Source organism: Labeo rohita, chromosome 12 (assembly GCF_022985175.1).
Source record: "Labeo rohita strain BAU-BD-2019 chromosome 12, IGBB_LRoh.1.0, whole genome shotgun sequence".
Taxonomy (NCBI): Eukaryota; Metazoa; Chordata; class Actinopteri; order Cypriniformes; family Cyprinidae; genus Labeo; species Labeo rohita.
In genome coordinates this window covers 2,943,684-2,956,248 of record NC_066880.1, presented here as the reverse complement: position 1 = coordinate 2,956,248, position 12,565 = coordinate 2,943,684, and the positions used below count along the sequence as shown (strand labels likewise).

The 12,565-nt window shown below is 28.4% G+C and overlaps 1 protein-coding gene across 2 annotated transcripts in view; it reads right to left on the bottom strand.

Moving 5' to 3' along the window:
• dock1 (dedicator of cytokinesis 1) overlaps positions 1-12,565 on the bottom strand; it is a 302,275-nt gene that overhangs the window by 261,727 nt on the left and 27,983 nt on the right. For both annotated transcript variants that reach the window (XM_051123710.1, XM_051123711.1), the window contains exons 2-5: positions 4,777-4,860; positions 2,985-3,025; positions 2,823-2,878; positions 400-496 (exon numbers count right to left, since the gene is read on the bottom strand). In XM_051123710.1, the coding sequence (XP_050979667.1) occupies positions 400-496; positions 2,823-2,878; positions 2,985-3,025; positions 4,777-4,860 (278 nt within the window). The remainder of the gene's footprint in view (positions 1-399; positions 497-2,822; positions 2,879-2,984; positions 3,026-4,776; positions 4,861-12,565) is intronic.

The following is a 12,565-nucleotide window of genomic DNA, read 5'->3' as shown; positions in this document are numbered from 1 at the left end:
ATATTATATTATATTATCTTTATTACATTACATTAAAAAGGGGTAAATGGGTTTCAGACTTTTTGCTAATCGCTCAAGCAAGTTTTGTCTTGGTTAAAACATTAAAACAGCGCAAAAACACTTATGTTTAACGCCCAATTTTTCTCCAAATAAAAATAATTTCTGTCATGAATATACTTTTGCAAATCACAAATTAAGTTATTTATTAAACACTGGAGATTTCGGATGCATGTATAAAAAATAAAAAAAAGATGGAAAGTTGATGACATCATGCCGACATCTGCTGCATTCTAATTCATCTACTTATACCATGCTTTCTAACCATGTACTCTTTATAAAAAATGCATAATTTTAAGTGCGCAGAGGAAGAGTATGCAACTTTTGGGAAATACAACTTACCACATATAGGTCCCTCCATATTGCTGCCCATTCTCGCAACGTAGTCGTGACCTCGTGAACGAGCGGAAGCTCAGTAGGAATCACCGTCTCCTTTTGTCTAAAAGAACAGTGATCGAGTACAAAACAGAAACAGCACAATAAGTGAAGGAGTTTTCCAACAATATCACTTGTGTGGGAAACAATAGGCTGTTTAACTGCATTCTCGTCAGTATTTCATGCTTACTACGGGCTCCTGAGGACCCTGAGTCATTCGGATCCCTTCATGCCAATGAAAACTAATTACCAGCATCAGTCATCAAAAGAGCCGTTATGAAATCCGAGCTGGGCTTTGCTCACGATTCCAATTACTCTCACATACTCACAGCAAACCAACACTCACTCGTGCGTATTATATTCCTGAATCGTGCTTGAAAATCCATTTCAGACTACAAAATCTCCCATTAGGCTAGCAATGGGCTGCTGGGGTGCTAACTTGTTTTAGTAGGATGTCTATGGGAAGGATGTTGTTAACTGAGTTCAGGCTGGATTTAGGGAGTGATGCTGATATAATCAGACCAATAACAGAAGTAACAGGATCTTCAGATGCAGCAGAGGAGTGAGAAGTTTAATGAGGATGTTCCAAAGCATAATGAGCTGCCTATATAGGGAACAACCTTCAAAAACAGCATCCTAACCATCATGGAGACTCACAAGGTCTGACAAGGAAATATCTGTGCTTAAAGGTCCTAAAATAGTAAGAAGTGACAGAAATAAAGGGGGAACAGGGAGTTTATGGGTGTGAAACTCTTAAAATTTAATTATTAATGAATTAAATATATATGAGAGATTTTTTTCCTTAGCAAATGAGCACTTTTCTTAGTAGATTATAACTAAGAGGTGGTACTTAACCTTCATAAAAAGTGAAAATTAAAAACGGTTTGAAACTATGACTTGCATTAATTTGTCATTTTTTTAGCTGCATTAAACAAAATAAATACAAAAAAAATACAAAATAAAAATGCAACAACAAAACCAAAATAGTAAAAAATAAAATAAAATAAAATAAAATAAAATAAAATATATACACATAATATGTAATATAATATTATATATACACATGTATATTATATATACACACATACACACACACACACACACAAAATACAACAAAAATGAAACCAAAATAGTATAAAATAAAATAAAATAATAATAATAATAATAATAATAATGAAATTAAGAAATTAAAAATATAAGAGAACTTTTCCCTCAGAAAATGTCAAGGATAAGTGAAATATTATTTTAAAATAAAATAAAATAAAATAAAATAAAAAAAAGACAATAACTTTTCCTTCAGAAAATGTCAAGGATAAATAAAATATTATATAAATAATTTTTAGCAACATTAAACAAACAAACAAAATAGACAAAAAATACAAAATAAAAAAATACACAACAAAATAAAACCAAAATAGTAAAAAAATAAAACCATAATAGTAAAAAATAAATAAATAAATAAAATTAAAAAATACAATAAAATAGAGGTGACATTAGCCTATTAAGAGTTGTCTCCTGTGTGCAAGCTAAAACTTACTTTACTTAATTTAATTTTTATTTTTTTATTTTTATTTATTGACTTTTTTATATTTTATTTTTAATGTTATATCATTTTATAAATAATATATGTTTGAAAAATAAATGACAGAACTCATAAAATGAATAATTATATTATTCATGAATAATTATCATTAATCACTGACATTTTCTGAAGGAAAAGTTTTTATTTTAGTATTATTTTTAGTATTATAAGTATTATTTTTATTTATTTTAAAATGAAATGAAATAAAATAAAATAAAATAAAATAAAAATAAAAATAAAAAAAGGGAAAAACCTTTCCTTCAGAAAATGTCATGGATAAATGAAATACTAAATATACATTAAATATGATTTTAAGCAACTTTAAACAAACAAACAAGCAAAAAAATATAAACAACAAATTAAACCAAAATAGTAAAAAAACAAAAAACCAAAAAAAAATAGAACAGTATAAAACAATGAATTATATAACAGTAGAACTTTTCCTTCAGAAAATGTCAACGATATATATATGTGTATATATATGGAGACAACGCTAATAGGCTAATGTCACAATACTCTGAATCTGCACTGGTAATTAATCCATTTTTAATTAGACAAACTAACTAAACTACATCTAGTTCTGATACTTTTGAGTAGTGAATGAAACATAAGCAGATTTATAATCAACATTTCTCCCATTGAGTTTGTCACAACAAATCCTGGGATTGCCCTCTCCATGAGGGATTTGCAATCTGGCCGAAACAAGTTGGTCTGTCAAAGGAGCTAATGTCTGCTAAGATGTTGCTAATACTTTCATTCCATTTTCGGGAAATGACAAAGGTTCAGCAATCTGAATGAACATACTGACCCGCTGCCCTCAACCGTGGCCTCTTTCAGATGTATGTAACAAGCTGGAAACACTCCCTGTGCATAGAGGAAACAAAAGAAAATTCAAGTTGAGGCCTGTTGAATGATTGCATTAAAGAAGAAAGCTGACTCTAGTCTGGAAGCGATTTATACAGTAACTCACCTTCTTCGATTTTCTCCTCAGCCGATACCCTCGATACCATCCTGAGAAGAGCAAGAAATATCACAGCAGTCAGACGGAAATGCCAACAATTAGATTACAGAGAGACGCCACTGTGTCCCTATAGCACATCTAGAAAACAATATTCTGAGATTATAAAAGACATGTTTCATAAATCTCCAAGAGATACGAAGCGAGGCAGCGGACATGTCCGCAAGGTACGAACAAATCATTCAACACTTAAGTGTGTTATTAAGTTCGGCCGAGAACGGAGAGAGGAAAGCTCTGATAATGACATATCTGTCCTAAAATGATGAAGGCTGAATGAAATGAATGGGCAACACAGAGGACTTCACATAAATTGGCTACTAAATAAGGTGTGAAAGTCTTAGAAATAATAAAATGAAGAGTCGAAGTATTTTTTTTTTTTTCCTCAGCAAATGGTCACTAAGATGTGGTACTTAACCTTCTGAAAATGTCAAGGATAATTTTAATATTATATGAGCTGGTTTGAATATTTTATTTATTTTAAATGAGATTTGCAATTTTTGCAACTCTCAAACCAAAACACAATTTAAAAATAGGTGCGATTTTGTAATTTTCAAGGACTAAACATGAGGTAAACCTCCAAAAATAAAGAAACAAATCCACATAAAATAAAATAAATAAAATAGAAAGATAAAACTACACTAAATTAAAATAAACCAAAAAATAGGGGAAAAAAGAAATAAAATATAGTAAAATAAAACAAGTTAAACTGAGTGAAAAAGTAAAATAAAATCAAAAATATAGAAGGATAAAATTAAAAATGGACCAAACGAAACAAAAATTAAATTAAAAATAAAATAAAATAAAGTAAAATAATAAAAGCAATAAGAAAAATAAAATACAGACAAAATAAAAAGATAAAACAATGTAAAATTACATAAGATTAAAAGAAAATTAAAGCCAAAGAAAAAATAAAATAAAATCAACCAAATGAAATAAATATAGGATCAAATTAAAAATAAAATAAAGTAAAAAAGGTAAAATGATAAAATAAAGATAAAACAAACAGACAAGTAAAATTAAAAAAAGATTGAAAGAAAATTAGATTAAAAAAAAATAAATAAATAAAATAAAATGATAAAACGTAAAATAGACCAAAGGAAATTAATAAGATGAAATTAAAATAAAATAAAAAAGTTAAATAATAAAAAAACCCAGATAAAACAAAGTAAAATTAAATAAGACCAAAATAAAAATAATAAAAATAAAAATAAAATAAAAGTTTGCAATTTTTGCATCTCTCAAACCGACATAATTAAAAAGAAAAAAAAAAAAAAGATATGCGATTTCATCATTCATTTAAAGTGTAAATATGAAGCCAACATAAAAAATAAAGAAAAGACGATCCACATAAAATAAAATAAAATAAAAAAAACAGATAAAATAAACATTAAAACTAATAAAAATTAAATAAGATCAAAAGAAAATGAGAGAAAATAAATCCAAATTAAATCAAATGTAATTTAAAGATAAAACTAAAATAATAAAATAAAAAAAAAATAATAAAAAAAATAAAAAATAAAATAAAATAATAATTAAAATAAATAATTAAAATAAAATAAAATAAAATATCTTTGTAAATACTCATATTTTAAATAAATTATTGATCAATCAACTTTCCTTAAAATAGCTCTGGTGAAGGCTTAAATGGTTAAGCTTGAATAATCATCTTTTAACACTGACGTTTCGCTGTGTCACATCTAGTTACATAAGAATCTGCGTGCGTGTGTGTGTGTGTGTGTTTCACCTTCGTAAGTCTCCAGAATGTGTACAGTGTCTCCGATCTGTAAGGACAGCTCTTCATCACTGCGAGCGTCATAGTTATAGATTGCTGCGGACAGAAAACATAAAACACCGTAGTGAGACACATGGCATCAATTTCTGCTTGCTGTGTGTGTGAGAGAGAGTTATAGATGATACAGCAATGCAATAACTAACCACACAACAAACAGCAGCAGCTCCACAATAAACACCAGGAACAATATGACCCAAAACATCACGAATGAATGTTTGTCTTTTTGGGGCTTGGCAGTAAAAAAAAAAAAAAAAAAAATCACCATCCGTATTCATCTTAACACTCATTGTGGCCCTGCAAACACTGGTATTTCCTTCAGGAAGCGTGTGACGGCTTCAGTAAACGGACGGGCGCTCCACAAGTCGAGTTTTACCGGCGTGTTCATCGATGACACACGACCCCGTGACAGAGAGACAGCAGAGGACGAGATGAGAGCGAGACCTGTGAGGGTTAATTACTGTCTCTATTTCGGTCTCTGTCAGACTCTCACCTTCATTCTCACACATGCTGCTTTCCTCTGCGAACTCAAAGTCTCTGAGCAGAGAGAAAGAGTAATTACACAACATTCTGACCGTGGGCCTTTTGAGACCTTTCACACACGCAGAGAAACACAAAGCAGTCATTTCTCTCTGTAATCTCCCTCCCTCCACTGTTTTTTTTCCTGAATCTGAATTGAACACCTCTACAGCACAACAGGACAAAACATTTCAATGCACGTCTGTTTAGATGGCGAGTCTGAGAAACGCTCTATTTATCTGCAATTACATGCACGCAAGCCAATAATTATAAGTTACGAAACTATACAAAAGAAAAAAGCTCTAAAGTACCAGATAAACACAAGCAAATAACACATTTCAGATCTGACTATAAATCAAAAAGAGCTTAATACCAATAATACTAGTATTTATTTATGCTGAATTATATAAAAAATAAAATAAAATTTAAAAATTAAATGACACTGCATTGCTTTAAATTGCATTGCATTACATTTAATTGCATTTAATTAAATTAAATCAAATCAGGGTTTTTTTAAATTAAGGAAACGTAAATTTTTTATAAGCAGATTTAAGTTCTATTTACTGTAAATTAAGTTAGCAATTTTTGCATCTCCGACATAAAAATCTGTGATTTTGTCATTTAAAGTGTAAACATGAAGTCAACATAAAAAAATAAAGACAAGACGATCCACACAAAATACAATAAAATGAATAAAATAAAATAAAATTAATTAAATCAGAATAAAGTTAAATAAAAGTAAAGTAAAATAAAATTCACATGTTAAATTAGACTTTTTTTTGTGATTTAAAAAATAAAATAAAATGAAATAAAATAAAATAAAATAAAATAAAATAAAATAAAATAAAATAAAATAAAATAAAATAAAAATAAAATAAAATAAAATAAAAAAAAAAATAAAAAAATAAAATAAAAAAAAAATAAACGGGTAACTTTACCAATCACTTAGTATGGTCTTTTCTTGGACCAAATTTTGGTTTGTAGATATTCATATATATTTTTTTTATTACTATTTTTTTTTTAATTAAAGAAACTTAAATATTAATTTAAATATTATAAAGAAAAAGAGCTTCTAATCTAAGAACAATACTACTATACTACTATATAATTCACATGTTGAATTAGCCTTTATTTTTGTGATTTAAATGAATAAAATAAAAATAAATTATTATTTCTAATTTCCAGTACAATACTACAGTTAAAAATTTGGGGACAACCATTTTTTTTTTTTTTATTAATTAATATTAATCTTTTATTAATTTGTGAATTAATATTTTATACAGCAAAGCAGCATTTCTTTTTTACATAAATTGTATTCAAATGAATTCTATTTTTTTTTTTAAAGCTGTTCTTTTGCATATTAAAATATATCCACAAAAATTAGAATGATATCTGAAGGATCATGTGACACTGAAGACCGGAGTAATGACGCTGAAAATTCAGCTTTGCATCACAGAAATAAATTACATCTTATAATATAGTCAAATAGAAAACGGTTATCATAAATAGTAATAACATTTCTCAATATTACTGATTTTACTCTATTTTAAATCAAATAAATGCAGCCTTGGCGAGCACAAAAGTCCTCTTTCAAAAACATTTAAATATCTTACCAACCCCAAATTTTTAAAAGAGTTTAGATGGTAATTTACATTGTGCCACGAACACGTTTAATAATGCATGTATGAACTAACAGAGCTTTAATTGCTGCATACACATTCAACATTTCTACAGAACCATATACATGAAGTGACATCCCAACTAAGTCAGACAAACTTGAGAAAGTCATGAGCCAGCAGAGCTTCCGCTCATCTGCACACGCTCCAGACAAGCAGATCCGCACATCAAATCCCATATGCTGCTGTTCTGATAGTCCCACAAGAAGCCAATCCAATTACACAACAAACAATACATGGAGAGACAGACACTTCCACCACAGGAGAGCAGAGCAATGCCTAGAGAGAAGAGGAAAAGGAAATGGTTGAAAATGTGTCCCTAATGTGCATACGCGTCACAAACCGCCATAGATTCAGCTCTTATCTTAGTAGGAAGAACATTGCAGAGATGACATCTCTCTCAGAGTTTTCTCCCCTTCCACTCGAGGAAACGCACACGTAAACACACAAATGATTATATGAGCTCAACTCAGACTGCTGTGATTGGAATCTCAAAGCCTGGCTAACAGGTGGCTAAACAGACCGCAGTAATGCACAACCGCTACAGGTCATTTATTACATAAGAGACATTTACAGCGTGAAATAGAGGAACTGATGAAAAACATGAGACACCTCGGTGTCCGTCTACATAGGCAGCAACTCTCTCTAAACTCTGCAGAGATAGAAACCAATCAATCATTATTAATATAAAATATTAACATCATGATGCTACAAATGAAAACTAACCCTATAAATATAAATAAATCTTAAATTAAAGTATTATTAATACAATAATAATCCTGACACTACTGAGATAACCAAGTGAGCAAATAAAATAAAACTAAATAAAATAAATGAATAAATAAATACACATTAGCATCCTAAGACTACTGGAACAACAAAGTGAGCAAATGAAATAAAACAAAAATATATATATATATATATTTATAAAATTAAATATTTAAAAAATATATTATTTATACTATTAAATGAATATTACCATCCCAATGCTTTGGAGATAAACAAACAAGTAAATAAAAATTAATTAATTAAAAAAGAGTGTTCTGACACTATTGAGATAACCAAGATTTTAAATAAAATAAAACTATAAATAAAATACATAAATAAAAATCTTAAGATCCTAAAGCTATTGTGACAACCACATAGACAGATAAAATAATATAAAATAACATTTTTAATAAAATTAAATATTATAAATAAATAACACAAAATGAATATTACCATCCTGATGCTACTCGGATATCCATGTGAGTAAATATAATAAAAAATGTAAATATAATTTAATAACGAAAAAAATATGTTTAAAAAATAAAAATAAAATAAATATTATCATATTGATGCCACTGAGATAACCAACTGAGCAATAGATAAATAAATAGATATAAATAAATGATTAAATAAATAAATAAATAAATAAATAAATAAATAAATAAATTCATCCTGACTTTGCTGAGATAACCTAGTGAGGTAAATAAAATAAAATAAAAAATAATTTTGATCAAATTAAATATTAAAAAAATAATAAATGAATATTGTTTATACTATAAAATGAATATTGTTATCCTGATGCTGCTGGGATAAACAAGCAAATAAAGTAAAACAGCAAAATAAAAAATAATAATAATAAAAAATTAAAAATAGTATCCTGACACTTAAGATAATCAAGATATCAAATAAAATAAAACTTTAAATGAAATACATAAATAAAAATCTTAGCATCTTGAACCTATTGTGATAACCACATGGACAGTAAAAAACCCACAAATTTTAATAATATAAAAAATAAAATTAAATTAAATGCTGATACCATGCTGATGACACCGAGATCAACCAACTGAGCAATTAATATATAATCCACCCTGTCTGTTGAGATATCCTAGTGAGGACAATAAAATAAAATAAAATAAAATAATAAATGCATGTGATGCTGCCTAAAACAGAGTATAATAATAACAGTTAATAATAATAATAATAATGATTATCTGTCAATTGTTTGTAACAGCTTTCATGCGCATATTATGCATAAAAACACTGCTCAGTTGTGCAGCTCACTGGGTTTTGGATCTGATCTGGAGGAAGAAGCCTAAACACAGAGAGGAAGAGAGGAAGGGAGACACACAAAGAGGATCTCCTCTCTCTGACAGGAAGTTCAGGCCCCTAGAGGCGCCCGTGTCCCCCGAGAGAGAGAGAGAGAAAGCAGACGCTTCAGTCGCCTCTCTTCCAGCCTGGCTCTGAGTGAATGGAGCCCACTGAGCTGAACACGGACACCAGCTGCAGTCACTCGCCTGCCCTCCAAACCTGTATCTAATCCACAGACTAGACATGAAAGGCTATGAAGATTTTATAGCACGATTATAGTGACCAAAATGATCAATTATCAATATCATGGTATTGTTAAAATGTGTCGGAAATGTTCAGAAAGCACCCATACACATACTCAGTTTCACCAAATTTTACATTGAAAACTAACAAACAACTAATAAAATTAGCAGCTATTTACATACTATAAAATGAATATTACCATTCAGATGCTACTGATATAAGCAAGCAAATAAAATAAAATAAAATAAAATAAAATAAAATAAAATAGCGTCCTGACACTACTGAGATAACCACATGAGTAAATAAAATAAAAGTAAATAAATATTAGCATCCTGAGACTAGGTGGGCAAATAAAATAAAAATACAATTTAATTTTTTTTTTTTTAAATTAAATATTAAAAAATACATTATTTATGCAATAAAATAAAATAAATAAATAAATAAATAAATAAATAAATAAAACTGCATCCTGACAATACTGATATAACCAAGTGATCAAATAAAATAAAACTATAAATAAAATAAATAAATAAAAATCTTAACCTGAACCTACATTTTTATAAATGTAAATTAAAATATATATAAAATAAAACAAATATTACCCTCCTGATGCTACTCATAACCATGTGAGCAAATAAAACAAATATTTGTAAATATTTTTAAAAAAAAATATTATACATACAAAACAAAATAAAATAAATAAAACACAGTAAAATAAAAAAATAAACTAAAATAATATAATAAAACAAAAACACAACTCAAAAATGCAACTGATGCTGTCTAAAATAAGGTATAAAATAAAATAAAATAAAATAAGGTATAAAATAAAATAAAATAAAATAAAATAAAAAAAATCAAAAATGCAAGTGATGCTGTCTAAAATAAGGTATAAGGTAGGATAAAATAAAATAAAATAAAATCTGACCAGTGTTGCCAAATCCAGTTTTCCCATGAAACTGGGCAACTTCAACAATGCTGTTTTGTATATTCGTGGCTTGAAGCGACCCTAATAATGTGATATTTAGTCCCTGAAAGTGAAACCTGGCAACCCTGACTCTGACTGAAAAGTATTTACTGCAGTTTTTTCAAAATGGCAACAATCAAATACTGTTTTAATGATTATTAAAATATAAAACGCTAATACTAACCACCAGGACCTGTTCAAAGCAGGTAAGGTTTCATCACTACACACCAGCCCTGCAGAAATAACCCTGAAAACGATCCGAACGGCCGCTACTGAGGGCTAAAACATGGGCATTTTCAAGCGCGTTATCTGTAAAGTGCTCCATAACAGCAGGGAATGAGACGTGCACGGCACTATTGAAGTCACTGAGTCAAAAGCTCACAAAAGGAATGATAAAATAATCTCAGATATCTGGCCGTAGGTGATGAGGAGTAACTGCAGTCGGAAAATAACTGACCGTTACAGCCAAGTTGCGTGAGCCGCCCATAGCACTGAGAGCAGGAACATTTGAAGGAGAAAAAGACACCTGTATTGTGAGAATAAGGCAGAGGTTGAATGGTTTCCAACAGAACGGATGACACAACAAAGGTGCTCAAACAAAACTTTTATCAATTTCAGAGAGTCAGGAAGGTTTTATAACATAAGAGCGGGTCGGCAGCTTCTCTTTGAGGTCTGGAAGCGTAATGAAGGATTTTATTGTCTCACTTAGCCAGACATTTCAGTGTCGCTATAAAGTCTAGTCTACCTTACAGTTTATTAGCGGTGTTTGCACAAACCCTGAACCCTTGAGTATTAAATCTCATTGTGCATCTTGCCCCGAGGCGTCTGTGCTACAGAAGTAAAGGTATATATATATATATATATAATAAAATAAAGGCATCAGAATGCTTTTTATTTTGTTTTAAATTGTCTAACTTGGTTATATTAGTAGCACCAGGATGCTTTAAGTTATAATATAAAATAAAATATAAAATAAAAACAAAACTGCTAAAATAAAAATGCATCCTTATGATACCAAGTTAACCAAGTGATCCAGTTAAAATTACAAAAATTAAATATAAAAATAAAAAATAAATAAATAAATAAATACAAAATGGTGAGTCAATAAAAAAAAAAAAAAATTAAAATACAAAAATTAAATAAAAATAAAATAGTAGCATCAGCAAGCTTTATTTTATATTTTATTTTTTTATTATTATTATTTTACATTTAATATTTGTATTTTTTTCCCCTAAATTTGCTCACTTGGTTAAGTCAGTAGCACCAGGATGCTTTAAGTTAACCAAGTGAGCCAATATTAAATAAAAAAAAAAAAAAAAAAATTAAAAAAAAAAAAATAAAATAAAAAATCTAAAAAAACAAAAAGGTAAAAATTAAATTAAGTTAAAAGTGAATTAATATTAAATTTTTTAAAAAAATTAAAAAAAAAAAAAAAAAAAAAAAAAAAAATTAAAATTAATATATTTTTTTTAAATCTGATTATATTAAGTTAACCAAGTGAGCCAATATTAAAAAAAAAAAAATAATAATTCTTAAAAAAAAAAAAAAAAAAAAAAAAAAAAAAATGAAAATATAATTTTTTTAAATCTAACACAATAAAAAAATCTATCCTGATGATATTAAGTTAACCAAGTGAGCCAGTTAAAAAAAAAAAAAAAAATAATAATAATAATAATTAAATCACAACACAAAAAATAAATATAAACATAAATAAGTAAATAAATACAGAAAATGTGTTACTACATTAATCAGGTGAGCCAATAAAATTTAAGAAAAACATACAAACAAACATTTAAAAATAAATTTAATACTTTCTAATTTTATATTTTGGCAAGGTTGGCTAAATATCAATAATAAACTAATAGAAGTCTTATAATAATCAAACTTCATTCACAAATGTAATTCTCCAAACAAAGTGGATACATTTTTAAAGATTCGTGCCATAAACTTAACAAAAACTGTGAAATCCAGCAATTACATCTTCCTCAGCAACTAGTTGGGAAAAGCTCTGTGTGTGTGTGTGTAATTTGCATCAGAAGATGAGTCATCTAAAGCTGAGAGCAGGTTTTTGGTTTGCCCTAACTTCTGCACATAGACAACAACACACAAGACCCATCAACAACGCTGCCAGTGTGACCACAGTCAACTATATGTAACCTCACTGCAACTGCGCAGAGCTGAAAAAGAACAACTCAAAAACTAAACATCTGCACACTAACATGTGAGTACTGGTAACTAAAGCACAAGTCCTGCCCTGCTCTCA